This window comes from Ailuropoda melanoleuca, chromosome 12, assembly GCF_002007445.2.
Source record: "Ailuropoda melanoleuca isolate Jingjing chromosome 12, ASM200744v2, whole genome shotgun sequence".
Lineage (NCBI taxonomy): Eukaryota > Metazoa > Chordata > Mammalia > Carnivora > Ursidae > Ailuropoda > Ailuropoda melanoleuca.
In genome coordinates this window covers 64,910,045-64,927,922 of record NC_048229.1, presented here as the reverse complement: position 1 = coordinate 64,927,922, position 17,878 = coordinate 64,910,045, and the positions used below count along the sequence as shown (strand labels likewise).

At 51.9% G+C, this 17,878-nt stretch overlaps 1 protein-coding gene across 2 annotated transcripts; it reads right to left on the bottom strand.

Moving 5' to 3' along the window:
* Positions 1-1,188: 1,188 nt before the first annotated feature.
* Positions 1,189-13,907, bottom strand: VPS4A (vacuolar protein sorting 4 homolog A). 2 transcript variants are annotated; one of them, XM_034638734.1, is made up of 11 exons: positions 13,676-13,907; positions 9,506-9,617; positions 9,274-9,421; positions 7,849-7,907; positions 7,613-7,732; positions 6,949-7,105; positions 6,263-6,411; positions 5,806-5,887; positions 5,356-5,575; positions 2,770-2,910; positions 1,189-2,061 (listed from the first exon to the last, which is right to left on the bottom strand). In XM_034638734.1, exons 1-11 carry the CDS (start codon positions 13,694-13,696, stop codon positions 1,960-1,962), a joined length of 1,311 nt encoding a protein of 436 aa, XP_034494625.1. In that variant the 5' UTR covers positions 13,697-13,907; the 3' UTR covers positions 1,189-1,959. The 2 variants fall into 2 exon arrangements, with proteins under 2 accessions (XP_034494625.1, XP_034494624.1); XM_034638733.1 differs by having other exon boundaries at positions 7,849-7,910; positions 13,676-13,906.
* Positions 13,908-17,878: the final 3,971 nt, after the last annotated feature.

Genomic DNA, 17,878 nt, shown 5'->3' with positions numbered 1-17,878 from the left:
GATGAACCACAGCAGCCCCGGTTTCTGTTAACCCCTGTGACTTGTTAAGGTAAGCAGTAGAAAGGAAGATTTTTAAAAAATAAAGCAAGCAAGGACCTTCTGATTCAAGTAAAGGTGACTGGACGTAGAATAAGAAAACACAAGTAGCTAAAGTGAAATAGTACGAGTGGGGCAGTGTCCTGTTCACAAACAGTAACTGGTGGCTGAGGGCACATAACTAAAGCGAGAGCCATGGAACTCCTGAGCGACAAAGATGCCAGCCACAGCTGCTGCAAAGGCGTCACCTGGCCAGGCTTGCCAAAGCACCTGGCATTGAGGCACGGCTAACGCACCCACACTGCAGAGGTGCACTTGGGCCCGAGCCTTCAAGGAACCCTACAAAAAATTGGCTCAATTCAGCAGCCATTCCTAACCAAATCAAAGACCACTGCAGTGCAAGGCTACTGTGATCTAAGCGTTGGCCACCTCATCAGTTCTGGACAAGCTGGGTTTTAATAAGAACTGCAGCTAATCACGGCTTTTGGAGGGGGAGGGGAGCTAGACCAAGCCGATGGCAGGCCTTTTGTGTATTCATTCGCAAGCAGTCAAGGAGCACAGCCTCCTACTCAGCATTTCTAGGGCTGCCAGCTCTAGAGCCTTGGGGGTTGGGGGAGGGGGTCTCAGGATCAGGAATCACAACTTCAAATGCCCACAGGGGCTGGGCAGGCAACCCGAAGGGGTGAAGCAGTCCATATGGGGATGGGGGAGCTGGAGAGAGTTCTGCTTCTGAACAGGGCAGTCCCTGCTTGGCTGTGGCTGACAGGCTGCCTCGTGGGGACGCAGGCCCGGCACTGCCTAATCTCCCAGAAGCCAGAAATCTGAATTTTTACATCAATTCTCAATTTTTCAATGTTGGCAGCAGACCAAGCCAAACACAGCTGCAGCCACATCTGGGCCGTCTGGGCCGCAGGCCTCCCAGTCTGCAGGAAGAACTGTCCAGGTGCCACATGCGCAAGGCCCCGGGGGGTGGGGGAGGGGAGGTCTGGGCAGTCAGACCTGAGAACAGGCCTGGGAACTGCAGCAGGTGGCAATAGTCTCCTCTGATGAAGAGAAGAACCTGGAGAGAAAACCAGGGGGTCTTTCTAATGGAACCAAGCATGGCCTTCAAGGAGCTCACATAAGAATCAAAGATGAAATCACTCAGGTGGCTCAAGAGGGAAAAGATTTATTAGCCCATTTCCAGGGCAGAGGGCCAGGGGCAATGGCAGGGTTCGGTGTTCTCACATTCAGAGGGAAGAAAAGGCAGCAGTAAAACCCACCTGACTGCCTTCACTCATTCTGATCTACACAGCCTTGTGCTCACAAAAACCACCCTCTCCTCCTGCAGGGAGGACACAGGGCCCAGGATGCTGACCTAGGAGGGTGGGAATGGCTTGGTTTTACTCTTGGCCTTTACAGGCAGGGCTTGGGCTGACAACCCAGGGCACTGGCCATTGTGTTCACAAGGAGTAAAACCTGGGTTAGAAAGGACAGGTGAAGGAGCTGGCAAGCCATTTTGAAGGTCTGCAACAACCCCACAGTGCGGGCTGCTCCCACTCCTTGACGCTTCTGGGAGATTTTAACTTTATTTATAAACAAGACAAAAATCCAAGCAGCATTAATTTAAGGGAACGAAGAAAGGTTTAAAAAAAAAACAAAACCCACAGAGAGGCAGGACAAGGAGTTGGTGAGCATCCAGAAGAGGAGGAGAGGAAGTAGGAAGAACCAGTATTCCACCCAGTGCTGAATGTGCTTCTGTGTCTCTGCGGCCCGGGAGGCCCTTCCTTCCTGCTCCCCGGCCTGCGGCCAGACAGCAGAGGGGACGCTGCAGTGACGTGATGACGGGCCCCGGAGCGCTATCTGGCCACTGACATAGGGAGTACCGTGGATTTATTACCCCAATCAACCTCCCACCTTCACCATCACCAAGTGAAGAAATTTTTAACTCTCTTGGCCAAAGTCCTCTGAAAATTTCTTCACTTTCAGGAGGTCATCTGCATTCACGGTGGGCCGAGTGGTGGCCAGAGACCGGAGCATGTCCGACTGCAAAGACAAGGGCATGGAGCTGAGGAAGAGCCAGGTCCCAGGCCCCCAGCCTCCCTGTGTCGCAGACCCATGGGGTCCAGCAGGAAGAGGCCAGTGTTCCCGGTCACTCCCAGCCCCAAACGCAAAGCTCCCCTGGTTGCCTGGTGCCTGCCTGAATGTCACCTGTGACAGGACCACTCTTCCCTCTTGAGGTGGCTTATGTCGTTTCCAAACAGACCTACTTCTCATCGGAGAGAATCCAAGCTCCCCTCATGTCTTAACTCCTGGGAGAAGCTCGTTCTGAGCGCACACCCACCACAGCAGCCACACTGGCAGACACCTGCCCCACATGACAGGCAAGACCATCGGGAAGACCAGGATGAGGAGAAGGCAAGACTAGTCCCATGAGGCTGCCTGTGCAAGGGCATCAAAGCAAACTGCCTCCTTCTGGGCACAAAAGCCAAACCCATGGAATGATGTAGTCACACCAGCGGGCCTTTATTCTTGCTGAAGAAAATAAAATGCTCATGCTATGGCCTCCATCCTGGGCCCCCACTAAGTCTAACAGCAGGAGCCCCAGCCACCCCAAGCCCCAAAGGCCATTCTCTGTTTCAGAAGAGCCACAACAGCCCAGGACAGAGAAGGGGAGAAGCCTATTTTTATTTTCAGACCCAAGACCCCAGTTTTCTGGGCTCTGTGTAGTCTCTCTCCCAGCCGGCCACTTACCATGCAAACCACAGGCTCTAAGAGTTTGTCACCAGGGACATCCATCCAAGTCATCTCCATGGCCCCTGGGTCCCCTGGTGAGCACGGGGTCAGGAGGTCATCTATCATAACGCCAGGGTTGGTGCGGGAAGGGCCACAGACCTGAAATCAAATAGGAGTTTGGCTGGAGGGGTTGCACCTCGGTGCTTGGGGAAGGGACAGGATGCCTCAGGTTTCAGAGTCCTGAAGAGAAGGTAGCGGTAGGGGGTGAATCCATGCCTGGCTTGTAGGTCATCAGTCTGAGAAGAGAACGACTTCTTCAGAACTCCGAGGCGGGCAGTCTAAGTAGCTCAAAGGAGGATTTCAGAGGTTTGTGATTAGCATAATATTCCAGGCACTGTTCTCCAGAATCTCAATTTGTGGCCCAAAACGTCTTGATATCTTCCGCTTCCTAATTCCATCAGATCTCACCACAAATGTAGTGACATCAAAAATGTTTTTCTAACCATAGTTGCTTTATTGGCAACATCCCCCCAAATATCCCCAAGGCTAATTCCCTCACCTCCTTCAACTTTTTTTTTTTTTAATATTTTATTTATTTATTTGACAGAGATAGAGACAGCCAGTGAGAGAGGGAACACAAGCAGGGGGAGTGGGAGAGGAAGAAGCAGGCTCATAGCAGAGGAGCCTGATGTGGGGCTCGATCCCAGAACGCCGGGATCACGCCCTGAGCCGAAGGCAGACGCTTAATCGCTGTGCCACCCAGGCGCCCCACCTCCTTCAACTCGGACTCAAATGCCACTTCGGGTGGCCTATCCTTTAAGAATACAACCTGCCTTGGGGCGCCTGGGTGGCTCAGTCAGTTAAGCACCTGACTCTTGATTTCAACTCAGGTCACAATCTCAGGGTTGTGGGATCAAGGCCTGCCTTGGGCTCAATAGGCATGGAGTCTGCTTAAGATTCTCTCCCTCTCCCGGGGCGCCTGGGTGGCGCAGTCGTTAAGCGTCTGCCTTTGGCTCAGGGCGTGATCCCGGCATTATGGGATCGAGNNNATCCCACAACGCCGGGATCACGCCCTGAGCCGAAGGCAGACGCTTAACCGCTGTGCCACCCAGGCGCCCCCACTCACTCACTCTTAAAAAAATTTTAAGAAAGGAGGGAGTGGAAAGAATATGAGATTAAAAAAAAAAGAAGAAGGGGGCGACTAGGTGGCTCAGTTGTTAATCATCTGCCTTCGGCTCAGGTCATGATCCCAGAGTCCTGGGATTGAGCCCCACATCAGCCTCCCGGCTCAGCGGGAAGCCTGCTTCTCCCTCTCCCACTCCCCCCTGCTTATGTTCCCTCTCTCACTGTCTCTCTCTTTGTCAAATAAATAAAAATCTAAAAAAAAATTTAAAAAATAAAATTATTGTAGGGGCGCCTGGGTGGCACAGCGGTTAAGCGTCTGCCTTCAGCTCAGGGCGTTATCCTGGCGTTATGGGATTGAGCCNTTGAGCCCCACATCAGGCTCCTCTGCTATGAGCCTGCTTCTTCCTCTCCCCACTCCCCCTGCTTGTGTTCCTTCTCTCGCTGGCTGTCTCTATCTCTGTCGAATAAATAAATAAAATCTTTAAAAAAAAATAAATAAAAATAAAATTATTGTAGAAACGTGGGCATTTTTCATTAAAAAAAAAAAAGAAGAATACAACTTGCCCAGGGGCACCTGGGTGGCACAGTCAGTTAAGTATCCAACTCCTGATTTCGGCTCAGGTCATGATCTCAGGGTTGTAAGACGGAGCAGGGAGTTGCTTGGGATTCTCTCTCCCTCTGTCCCCCTACCCCCGCTCACTCACTCTCTCTCTCTCAAATAAATAAATCTTTGTTTTTTTAAAGAATATAACCTGCCCACCCAACTCCAAACTTCAGAAACATCAGACTTCATCCCCTGCTCTGACCTCCCCCTCATCACCCTCTAAGAAATTAGTATCTCCTCAACTAGTGAAGAGGCTCCCATAGGGCAGGGATTTTTGTCTGCTGTGGTCACAAATGTCTCCCCAGGTCCTAGAACAGCACCAGGCACACAGCAGGACCCTCAGCAGACACTCGACAGAGACACACTGTGTAAGAGGAGTTCCTCCTTAGAGCGGGTGATTTTATACCCACCGATTCTTCAGACACTGAGTGGGGTCCCCACACATGACAGCATAGCACTGACTGTGGAGGTGGCAGAGGTGACTGGCATGGTGCCATGTCCTCTGGCTTCACACAATCTGAGATGGTCACATTCGAGTAAGAAGAACTATAGGGAAAGAGAGCAGGTGCAACCCCAGACCCTGGAGCCAGAGGGCTCACTTTGTACTTGTGCTTGGTTCTCCAGGAGACTAAAGATATATCACCTAGCAGCTGAGGAACTGGCAAAGAAAGCTGATATTCCCATTCCTGTGACACTTTCTAAGCAACTCTTTGCTGGCCCATTCCCCCTGCCCCTTTTTTAAGTAGGCTCCACTCCTGGTGTGGAGCCCAACGTGGGGCTTAAACTCACAACCCTGAACAACAGATCAAGACCTGAGCTGAGATCAAGAGTCGGATGCTTCACCCACTGAGCCACCTGGGTGTCCTTCCACTCACCTTTTTGAAGTGTGTTGCTGACTGAACTTTTCTGACAGGCTGCATGAGGGAGTCCCGCACAATGATGCTGATGTCGGCACCTGAGTAGCCTTCCGTCTTCCGGGCCAGCTCATGGATGTTGGCATCCGTAAGGTTGTGGGGAGTGCTCCCCAGATGCAACCGGAACATCTGGGCACGGGCAGCCTCCTCAGGCAGTGGGATGTAAATCCTCTTTTCAAACCTAGAGAGCCAAGCACATGGCAGGACTTGAGAAGAGATGGCCTAACAGTCTTCATAGAGATGGGCGCTGGGGCCCTCCAGAAGCTGGCTTCCCTTAGGACTCTGCTCACCAAGCAGACATGAAGAAGCCTCCAGGGAAACAGAGTCAGGTTGCACCCACAGCTGCCAGCAGCAGGCTGGCTACGGCTGGAGAAAGACCTCAGCCCCTGTTTTCTACTGGGGAAGACTCACCTCCTTCTAATGGCTGAATCCAACACCCAGGGGATGTTTGTGGCACCAAGAACCAGAGTCCCATCGTTGTTATTCCCCACCCCTGTGGAGAAAGGGAAACACAGATGCTGACTCAGAACACCTGCAAGGATTGGGGAGCTTCTGGGGGAAGCACCTCAGGGCCTTTGTGTGTTCTGATCTGGGGCCAGCCCCGTGCCACCACCAGCAGGGCCCCAACCAGCTCTGCTGGGCCAAGAACCTTCTCTGAAGCCCTGCCGGCCTCGGGAAGGGCAGAGGGCTGGCAGGCAAAGGCTGTGGAAACCTCTCTGCAGGCCTGTGGAGATGGAGCTGAGGACAGCTGCTGACATTTTCCCTCCATCTTAAGGATTATCAAATCCAGCCGCAACGAAATCATGAAGCCCTGGGCTGGCTGCAGGCGGACCGAGAACCGGGGAGGGCACCCCGCACTGGCACGCACCCTGCATCTGCACCAAGAACTCCGTTTTGATCCTTCGGGCAGCCTCGCTCTCATTTTCATTGCGGGACCCGCAGAGGGAATCCACCTCATCGATGAAGATGATGGAGGGCTTATGCTGCCTGGCCAGCTCAAACAGGTTCTTGACTAGCCTGTGAAGGTGACAAGTGGGGCTGGGATCAGGACACCCACACACATCCCAGCCAGGGGCCCAGTCTCTGCTTCTCTTTGCCCTTCCCACAGGCAGGTCAAGACTCCAGTCATGCTTGGATTTCAGCGAAAGTGGTCCTCACAGTTCACATGGCAGCACTGTACCATGAGCAAAAGCCAGCCTTGGCAACAGCCCCACTCATTAGCTCTGGATTTAGGACAAGTCACTTACCCTCCTCTCAGCCTCAGTGTCACCCTCTGCAAAACAGGAGTCGGTGTGGAAAATAACTGAACTACGTGAAGTCCCTAACAGAGGATACCCACCTGATACCCAAAGATTGTGAGTGCCTTTGCCTTCCCTTCACGAGGACTCCTCTCCCCCAAGCACCCATTCAGTCGCAGCAGGCCTTGTCAGGACAGTGTCCCACCCAACAAGCTAGCAGGGTTCCCCTCTGCTGGCGACTTCTCCCTGATACCCAACAGTGGTTCCTCGGGGTGGTGGCTCAAGGGCAGGGATGCAGGCCTGGCAGTTGACTTACTTCTCACTCTCCCCCAACCACTTAGACATCAAGTCTGAGGAGGACACAGAGAAGAAGGTGGAGTTGTTGGCCTCTGTGGCCACCGCTTTGGCCAGGTAGGATTTCCCCGTGCCAGGGGGTCCAAAGAGCAGTATCCCTCGCCAAGGTGTACGCTTGCCTACAACAAAGAATAAACTGAGGTGAGCTTCCTCCTGGCTGGGGAAAGGGAACAGAAAAAAGCAGAGGGGACTGAGTAGTAAGTACAGTCAGAAGAGAAAAGTTCTACAAGACAACTGATTCTAGAAGCAAAGGAATAAAGGGAACTGAATTACCTGCTGAGAACCTGCTCCTAGCCCTGGCTCATGACCCCCAAAACCTTGCGAAGTGACACTGGCTGGCACTAGTTCCTGACCCTACGCCCCCATGGGGATGGTCAAGTCAAAGTTCTAGTTGCAAAGGTGTTTCTGACACGGGAGAGGAGCCAAGGAGCAGATGACTGTGATGAGTAGACCCTGGGGCCTCTCTCGACTGAGAGCCCTGAGAGGGAAGGTTGGGCCCTCACCCTGAGGGCCCGGAGAGCTGAGTGTCCACCTGCTCCTGGACACCTTCAGAGCAGAAGCCCTGGGCTGGCTTCTGCAGAAGCTTGCTATTTTTACATCTGGCCCTAACGTAGCTCAACTCTTACCTGTGAACAAGTGTGGAAATTTAATTGGCAAAATGACAGCTTCTTTGAGGGCCTCCTTGGCCCCCTCCAGGCCAGCCACATCACTCCACCGAATGTTGGGCTTCTCCATCACAACAGCACCTGCGAGAGGCAAGCAGAGCCTTCGACCTAGAGCCCAACTGACGAGTCTGGGCCGACCCTGCAGCGGGCCCTCTCCACACCCGCCTCCCACTGCCATGGGGCCACGGGCCTCTTACCCATCAGTTGTTCTTGCAATTTCTTTTTCTCTGGATTATCCCCTTCGCTGTCACTATCACTGCTGGGAAAGGAGACAGAAGACGACAGGCTAAAGCAAGAGGCAGGTGACAAGGAGGCTCTGAGAGCAAGGCCAGGTGCTGGCTGCTGGCCTGGCAGTAGAGAGCCACCTGCCCTGCTCAACAGTGGTGAGAGACCCACAAGCAGGGACCTCAAGGATGTTCAGACCACCTGTTATCGACACTCCCTTCCACATCCTCCAGGAAACCCTCCCGTAACCCATCCTTGTTTCTTCATTAAGGAAGTAACAACAGAGATGCGTGCCCTCTCTAGAAGGCTGATGAGGGACATGTGCTCTGGCTGGACCTCAGCAGCTGGGCAGGCAACCGGAGCGGTCATTGGCCTTTCACAAAGATACAAAACCAGACAGGAAGTGGCTGTGACTCGGAGAAGAGGTGAAGTTTAAAGAGGGGAACGTGGGAAGGGAACACAGTCACTGGTCTCACCCCAGGGCCAATCCCTAATGGGACAGAAGTGATCAGCCATCCTCAGAATTGTTCCCGCCCTCCCGAGAATGCTTCACCTCCTGCCCCTTCCTCTTCCCTTCCCAGAGCATGTCTCTCTCCCTGGGGGAACCCTGTCCACCCAGGACGCAGAGCCCCTCAGCTCTGGTGGGGCGGCAGACACACGATCCGCCTGTCTCTTGCTCTGTGACCCTCCCGCCTGGGACCCTCCCATTCGCCTCCAGAACACCACTGGCCTGTACACTCAGCTAACTGGAATCTGTGTGGTGGGCAAACCACGAATGTGAGGAAAGAGGCTGCAGAGCGAACACTGGCTTTGGAGTGGGACACAGAAGCCCTGCGTGTGGGTCCAGACTCCATCCAGTGCCAGCTCTGTGACCTGGGCCATCTCTAAACTTGATCTGCTGCCTCATCTGTCAGATGAAGACAGTAACTCCGATCGTCCCAGCAGCTGACGCTTATTCCATCCTCACTGCGCACCTCGCTTTACTCGTGGGGCTTTACCCACATCATCTCATCCGCTCCTCAGAGCAACGCTGGGCGGGAGGGCGCAATATCTTTCTTCTTCAGAAGAGGAGCCTGGAAGCACAGGGGGTCATGGCACATGTCCATGGTCACCCGGCTAGGAAGTGGCAGCACCGGGACATACCCTGAGAGTCTGACTGTGGAATCCCAGACTTGTAACCTCGCTGCTGGCTTGAGTTTCCCTCACCGCTTTTCTGTGAGGAACCAATGAGACACTGTCCAAAAAGTATTGTGCAAAGTACCTGACAAAAGCAACTAGGGGCATTATCACTATGAGTGGAAGGCAGCATGAGCACCAGGAATGGCAGCAACAGTGGAAAAGGCACATGCTCATGGGGTCTCTGGTCCCAGCCGGGTCCTCCACTCCTCTGTACTCACCCCTTGCTCTCACTCTGATTTTCTTTGACTGGCTTCTTGCCATGCTTCTCTTTGTTTCGTAAATAATCCTTCAGCTTCTCTGCCCGGTCTAGGTACTGCATGCACTTCGCTCGAATGCTCTCCTTGGCCTTGTCGCTGTGTGCCTCATCTGCAAAAGGGGAAGTGGCGAGGGTGTACCTACCCTGCTCTCACAGGGGCTCTGCAGTCGGGGAGGGCCCTGTGTGTGACTCACATTTGATAGCATGTAGGAAATACTCCACGGCATGCTGGTAGAGCCGGAGCGCCTCCTCGTAATTCTTGGCTTTATCCTCTTCTGTGGCTTTCGTCACCAGATCAATGGCTTTCTGGAAAGATGAAGCAAATACCTCAGTGCTTCCCAAGAGACCCAAAATCCCTTAGGGTCCTAGGGCAGCATGAATCCTGCGGATCTGTTAGTCGCACACCATTATGTTGGCCTATTTTTCCAACATCAACTAGAAAGGCCTTGAAAGGAAGCTTTAAAAGACAGCCATTGCTCTTCACAGCACACTCATACAGCTGAAAGCAACCTCCTTCTCGGTTTCACTCTGTATTTCCGTAAGTGAAAACCTGACCAAATATCTCAGGTTGGGGCTCAAGGGGAGAATCCACTTTCTATTCCTTGCCTCAAGGGAAAGAAAAACGGCCCTGGAACAGGAGAAACATCAGAACCAACTGATTGCTATGCTGCTTAGCACGAAGGCCAGAAACCACACTTGACGCCAGCCCTGAGTTCTAGGAGGCCCATCGAAGGGATCTCTACTTCCTCCTAGCGGCCCAACCTGCTTCCAGTGGTGAAAAGAGAAGAGGTTTTCCTAAATTTGCTACTTAGGGAAGGGATGCTTAGACACATGGGTCAGTATACCAGTAGCTCTAGTAAGAAAAGTGCTTGCTGGCACACCTAGGTGGCTCAGTCAGTTAAGTGTCCAACTTGGTTTCCGCTCAGGTCATGATGTCAGGGTCAAGGGATCAAGCCCTGCATTAGGCTCCGTGCTCAGCAGGGAGTCTGCTTAAAGATTCTCTCCCTCTGCCCCTCCCCCCACCAGCATATGCTCGAGCTCTCTAAAATAAATAAATAAATAAATCTAAAAAGAAAGAAGAGAGAAAGAGAGAAAGAAAGAGAGAGAGAGAAAGAAAGAAAGAAAGAAAGAAAGAAAGAAAGAAAGAGAGAGAAAGAAAAGGGCTTGCTTACTCCGAAGACATATATGTGCTGCCAACTGAAGGAAATGGTCCTCTGGAATCTTCTAAGAAGTCTGTGAGAATCTTTGTGAATCTCACAAATCCTGTAGGCCTGTGCTCTAGGACTGAACTCCAAGCACGGTGGATCTTTCAGGCAGCTGCCCCACATATACATATCCAGTTTTAGAAACCATGGCTTGGGGCGCCTGGGTGGCTCAGTCGTTAGGCGTCTGCCTCTGGCTCAGGGCGTGATCCCGGCGTTCTGGGATCAAGCCCCGCATCAGGCTCCTCCACTGGGAGCCTGCTTCTTCCTCTCCCACTCCCCCTGCTTGTGTTCCCTCTCTCTCTAATAAATAAATAAAATCTTAAAAAAAAAAAAAAAAGAAAGAAACCATGGCTTCACCACCCCAGGAAGCATTACCCGAATTATCCTCCTCAAGCTGATCTGCACTAGACACCAGGCCAGCAGATCCCACTATATACACACAGTTCCGTCCACAGCAAACAATAAACCTCCTGACCAGCTCTTGGCAGGGCTCAGGCATTTGTGCAGCCCTTCCTCATCTGAAAGTAAGAAGTCTCAGAAAGGCACAGCTAGCTCTACAAAATTAACAGACTGGAGTAGGTTAGGCCAGGTTGATGATAAATGAACTCACCAGGTTGATGAGATGAGGAAAGGTGAAAGAGGGTTGGCTACTATTTTCAAGCTCAGCTACCTCCATTACCTACAAATAGAGAATGGCCAGGAGCCCAGAACCTTCCTGGGCGATTAGCTTAAACACAAGCTTCGCAGGTCTACTCTCCCCCAACAACCCCACTCTTCCTATGAGACAATGAAACGAGTTCTCCTGTCCCTGATGGCTTCTCTTCTCCAGAAAAACATGCCCAGTATGCCTTCCTCCTTGGGTCTGTCCTTTTGAAAGGCAGGGTCAGAACAATACTCAAGGGATGCTCTGCCTCCCCCCTTGAGATACTTTATTAATTAATGCACCTAAGAGCACATTAGATCTTTTTGGCAACTGCATGTGATGTTTCACAGGCAAGAGGCCTCAGCTGCAATTTGAAGAATAGTTTTGCATAACACAAGGGTGAGGTGATAAATAAAACTGCCAGCCTGCCACATCTCTAGTAACACATATGGCAAGGATGAGGATGAAGGACAAGGCTAAGGAAGACGTGCTAACAGAAGAGCTGGCAAACTGTAAAGGACCAGATGGTAAATAGGTTAGACTTTCCTGGCCATACAATCTCTGTAGCAACTACTCAACTCTGCCTTTGTAGCCCAAAAGCAGCCATAGAAAATACGTAAATGAAGGAGCAGGAATGTGTTCCAATAAAACTTTATTTATAGACATTGAAATTTAAATTTCATGATTTTCACGTGTCATGAGATATCTTTTCCCAGCCTTTTAAAAACATAAAAACCTACGACATTATGTTAAGTGAGAGAAGCCAGTCACAAAGGACCACATATTGTATGATTCCAGTTACATAAAATGCCCAGAATAGGGGCGCCTGGGTGGCACAGTTGGCTGAGCATCCGACTCTTGGTTTCTGCTCGTTTGGTGATCTCGGGGTCATGGGATCAAGCCCCGCATTGGTTCCGTGCTTAGCGAGGAGTCTGCTTGAGTTTCTTTCTCCCTCTCCCTCAGCCCTTCCCCCTCTCTAAAATAAATCTTTTAATAAATAAATCTTTTAATCTTTTAATAAATGAACAAATAAATAACGTGTCCAGAATAGGCAAATCCATGGGGAGAGAAATTAGCTGAGTGTTTGCCCAGAGCTGGGAGAGATACATGGTTTGTGGGGTTGACTATAAAGGGTGTGGAGTTTCTTTTTGGGGTGATGAAAATGTTCTAAAAGCGTGGTGATGCCTGCACAACTCTTAATATACTAAGAGCCACTAAATTGTATACTTTAAATGTGTGAATTGTGTGGTGAGTTATATCTTAATAAAGCTTTTCTTTTTAAGATTTATTTATTTTAGAGAGAGAAAGAGAGCGTGAACAGGAGAACCGGCAGAAGGAGAGAATCTTCAAGTAGACACCCTGCTGAGCATGGAGCAGATGCAAGGCTCCATCTCAGGACCCTTAGATCATGACCTGAGCCGAAATCAATAGTCAGAGGCTTAACCGACTAAGCCACGCAGGCGCCCCTTAATAAAACTTTAACAGAAATGTAAAAACATTCTTAGCTTACAGACAAAAATTGTCTGGGCAGATGGGATCTGCAGGCGAAGTTTACAAACCCCTCTGATAACAGATCAGAGTTTCTGCTGGTGGATGGTGGGGGTTTGGCTTTGGACTCTAGTTAATCCCTGGCCAAGTAGCCCAGTTTATTCCATGCCTCTGTTTCCACTTTTTCCTCCACCTTCAGATATCTGAATACTACCCAACCTTTCCAGATCCAGGCAAAGCCCCTTCTTCCATGAAATCTTGCCTAACTCCTTCACAGGCTTTATCTTGAGCATTTTCTACGTAGCAGACACTGTGCTGAGAAGGCTTCACCTGAATTACTCAATCCAGGGCCACTGTCACAACAACCCTACAGGGTATTACCCCATTTCACTGATAGGAAACCCGAAATTCTAGGGTCAAGGTAACTAGCCCAAGGTCACATGCGAGTGAGTGGCAGAGCCAAGCAAGACTGAAGCCCAGGTCGGAGGCCTGGGCATGTTTGTGTTTGCCGTCCCAGTAGGGCGGCAGCACCTGGAGGATGGGTCAGAAATGCATCCAGGTGGCGCCACCCCAGCACCACCAGGCAAGACCTAGGGAATGAATGAAGGGTCGCTGGTCCACAGAAGGAAATCCGAGCCTGAGGAAGGAGCGGGGCCTCGTCCTAAGGGAAGCGGGGGGCGGGGGGCGACTGCTGGGCCGAGCTTTCCAGATGGCGCCTGTGCTGTCCGCAGAAGGCTGATCCCCGGGGCGGTACCGGGGCGCCTCCGGCTGCACGTAGCGGCCTCAGGGCTCGGCCTGGCCGGGGCGGGGTGTGGGGTGGGGGTGGCAGGGGCGCGGGAGTTCTGGACAGGAGACGGCCCGTGGCTCTGGGCGCGTGAAAACAGAAACCGGCGGAGGCGGCGACAGGGCGGCGGGGCGAAGGCCGCGGGGCCGGGGTTCCGAGCAGGCCGCCCGCCCGACTGCTGGCTCGCAGGCCCCGCCGCGCCTCCTCCGGCCTCCGGAAGCCGAGCCCGGCCGCGCCGAAGTACCTGGAGGGTTGACGTTGTCATTTCATCTCCTGGGTTCGCCCCACACCCTGCGGCGCTGCTTGCGGCCTCAGTACGGCCCCGGGGAGCCGAGCCTAGGTCGGGCGCGGTGAGCCCGGCGGCTTGGCGCTGGGCGCGGGCAGGGCAGCCGCTCGGCAGCCGGAGCCGAGTCCGAGGGCGAGCGAGGAGCACGGCCCAGAGCGGTCGGACCCGAGCCGCGCTGCTGCTCCCCGGCGGCCACGGCTGGCACTGCAGGCACCGTTCACCCCGGCCAAGGGGCGGACCGGAGGAGGGCCGCGGTGGGGCGGGGCGGGGGCGTGTCAGAGGCGTATTAGGGGCGGGGAGCTCAGCGAAGGCTGGGGTGGGGTTGGGGGCGGGTCTGGGCGGGTCATAGGGTCACGGGGGCGGGGCCAGAGACAGGGCCGGCTAGAAACCTCAAGTCCTAGGTAAAATAGCTCCTGTAGGACACTTTCTCTCGCACAGTAAGCCTAACTCCCAAAGCTCTGGGTTTCTGATGTTTAATAGGGTATACTAATAATTAGGATCTACCTTGTCTGCCTTTTGGAGGGAATAAATGAGCTAGCTAATGTAAACAGTGTACCCCACACGGGGGACTCAGTCTCTGTAACTATTTTTTTAAAAAAGAATATTTTTTTTTGAGGAGAGCGCGAGCACGAGCGGGGGGAAGGGCACAGGGAGACGGAGAATCTCAAGCAGGCTCTATGACCAGCGCAGAGCCAGAAGTGGGGCTGATCTCAGGACCCCAAAATCATGACCCGAGCAGTAATGAAGAGTCAGGTGCTTAGCCGACTGAGCCTCCCAGGCGCCTCCTCTGTTAACTATTATTATGATGCTGTTAGCTCTGTCTAAAGTCAGTTTTTGGTTTTGTTCTTGTTTTTTTTTTTAAAGAAATATTTATCTGAGAGACAGTGAGCGAGAGGCAGAGGGAGAGGGAGAGGGAAAGTAGGCTCCCTGCTGAGCAAGGAGCCTGATGGGGGGCTCCATCCCAGGACCCTGGGGATCATGACCCAAGCCGAAGGCAGACCCTTAGCCGACTGAGCCACCCTGGTGCCTCTTTTTGTTTTTTAATATTAACCCTGCCACTTTTCTCTTTAGAAAAATGGCTTTCTTTTTTTTTTTAAGATTTTTTTTTTTTAAGTAATCTCTACACCCAACGTGGGGCTTGAACTTAAGACCCAAAAGCAACGGTCACATGTTCTACCAACTGAGCCAGCCAGGTGCCTCAGGAAAGTGGTTTCTTTAAACCTCCAATGCTGGGGTCTTTAGTACTGTGAACTTCAGTATAGTACATCTGTGCTAGTTTCTAGGGATGTAGCAATGATCAAAACAGCTCTAGGGCAGCCTACAGTTTGAGAAGAAAGATAATGTTCATCAAGAAAGGTGACGTAATAAACGTTGAGGCCCAGGTGTGAAAATCCATGTCGTATGCGAGAGTCTAACAGGCAACCTGTCCAAGATAGGTGGTCAGCAAAGGCTCCCATTTAAGCAGAGGTTTGAGGGATGAGGCAGGAGAAAGAATATTCCAGGTAGATGAAACAGCCTGTAGAAAGGTCCTGAGGCCCTATGGTAGAGATTTTGGGTTTTATCCTGAGAACAGTGGGAAACTGTTTGTTTTTAAAGATTTTATTTATTTATTTATTTATTTATTTATTTGAGAGAGAGAGAGAGAGAGAATGAGTGGCGGGGGGGGGGGCGGGGGGAACGCAGAGGGAAGCCAACTCCCTGCTGATCATGACCTGAGCCAAAACCAAGAGTCAGACACTTACCCAACTGAGCCACCCAGGTGCCCCTGTTGTTTTTTTTTTTTTTTTTTTTTGATAGGTGACTTTAGCCCTACTATGCAGAACAGCTTACAGGGATGGGGTGGCTATTGCACATGAAGCTATTTCTGTAGTCTGGAAGAATGAGGGAAGCCTGCACTAGGGGCAGGGGCATGGAGAGACATACAAAGAATGGAGAGATTTTGGAAACATGGAAAGGTTTTAGATTTGGGGTGTGGTAAGGGGCAGGAAGGGACAGAGGTGACTCCTGGGTTACTGGCTTTAGGACTTGGACAGATGGTGGTGCCACTGAGTTAGGGAATACTGAACAGAGACCAGGTTTGGGGGATGGAGGAGTGAGGAAGGTCACAAATTTGAGGTGCCTTTGAAACATCAAATTTCAGTTAGACATATGCATGTGGAAGTCAAAATAAAGATGAGGCCAGAGATACACAGCTGAGAGGCATCTGGGTATAGGTGGGAATAAAATCTAGGGCAGAGCAGAGTGGAGGCTGAGGTGAAGGGAGAGCCTAGGACAGAGCTTGGAAGTTTGTCAGCTGACGAGAGGAGGATGAGCCTGCCAAAAAAGCATGGAAGGACAGGTGGAGAGGGAGGATAGCCCCAAGAGTGTTTTGGGAGTCAGGGAAGGAGAGCTGATAAGGAGAGGGAGGACAGTATCTAATGCAGCTGAGGAGGCAAACAGTAATATGAAGACACCAGCCACCTCAGCCAGAGATGTTTAAGTAATGTAATGGAGATGGAAACCATCCCGCAGTGGGCTGCCTGAAGAGTGGGTCACAAGGAGGCACAACTCTTTCAAGAAGTTTGGGGAAGGGACGCCTGGGTGGCTCAGTTGGTTAAGCATCTGCCTTCAGCTCAGGTCATGATCCCAGGGTCCTGGGATACAGCCCTGCATCAGGCTCCATACCCAAGGGGGAGCCTGCTTCTCCCTCTCTCTCTGCAGCTCCCCCTGCTTGTGCCCCACCCCCCGACACATAAGTAAAATCGCAAAAAAAAAAAAAGTTTGGGGGGAAATGGAGGCCTAGAACATTAGCTGCAGGAGTTGAGGGGTCCAGGAAGGAATCTGTGATGGTTTCTAATGGGATAAGAGTTGAGCATGTTTAAAAACCCAATAGGAAGGATCTGGCTGAGGAGGCTAGTGAATGGGAATGGGATCAAACAGAGGTAAGAGGACTGGCTAGGTCAGCTGGAAAGTAACGAGAAGTTGGGAGAGTACCTTTGGGTGGCTGCTGTTTTCTCAGTGAATTAGGAGGATAGAGAATCCGCTGAGAGAGAGAGAGAGAGAGAGAGAGAGAGAGGTGGGAGGCCTAGGGTTCGAGGAGAGTAAAGATAGTTTGAAATCCTTTCTAAGTGACCCAAAAATGAGCAGTGTTAAAGGCACACCTGGTAAAGGTTGGCAACCTCTGTAAATGTATAGAGGTACCAATCCACCTTGAGCTTTCCTCCCCAGGACTCAGCTACTCAGCGAGGTGCAGGAAGATAGCTGGGTTCACCCAGGTGGCGGCTATGAAGGCCAAGAAGCAGGGAATTCACGTGTTTGGACGAGCGTGGTGCTGCAATGGTAGGCTATGGAATTGGAGCTGGGTACAGTGGGAGACGAATAAGGAGAAGGTAAAAAGAGTCTGTGGACTGAGGGCCCAAAAGGTTGAAGGACAGTCCCAGTGAGCGCATGCTGCAGAGGGATGCTTCAGTTCCTGATTTTGGCCATGGCTCTGTTCCAGCAGTAACAGTTTAGGGGGTGACTGGGGGAGCAGGAGGATGGCTGAGCTGCAGCAAAAGGGCCATCGTTACACATGAGGTGGTTGAAGAACCAAAAGGCCAAGCACAGTGCTGAGCATACCTGTGGACACTGGAGTCAGGATAGTGGAGTGGCGGGACAGGGCTGTGACGAGCCTGGGTGAGACAGGGAGACACACACACGGGACGAGTCATGGCTTCTCGGCTTCCACCCTGAGCACTGCACTTTGAGACACTGAGAGAGCTGTGTTGGGCGGGGAGGCATGTACTTGCTGCCACGCACCTGGCTGTCCTTTTACATCATTGAGGGGGCAATGCTGGGTCTTTTCCAGGGCTTGATAGAGACTCACTTAATATTTGCTGGAAGTATTAATAATGAATTCATTCAGAAGTAATAAGTAAGCAAATGAAAGAGGGGGCCCTAACTGGTGGATGAGAGTGAGGCCGAGTCGAGAGCAGATTAAACCCACACACTGGCGGGGCTGTATGGGTTGGAAAACCCTGCAGCTAAGGAGGGCTGGGTTAGTCAGCTAGGGTGGCCATCACAGAATATCTCACACTGGGGGTGGGGGGGATGGGGGGCTTAAACAATAGAAATGAATTGTCTCCACAGTTCTGGAGTTTGGAAGTCCAAGATCTAGGTGTTAGCAGGGTTGGTTTCTTCTGA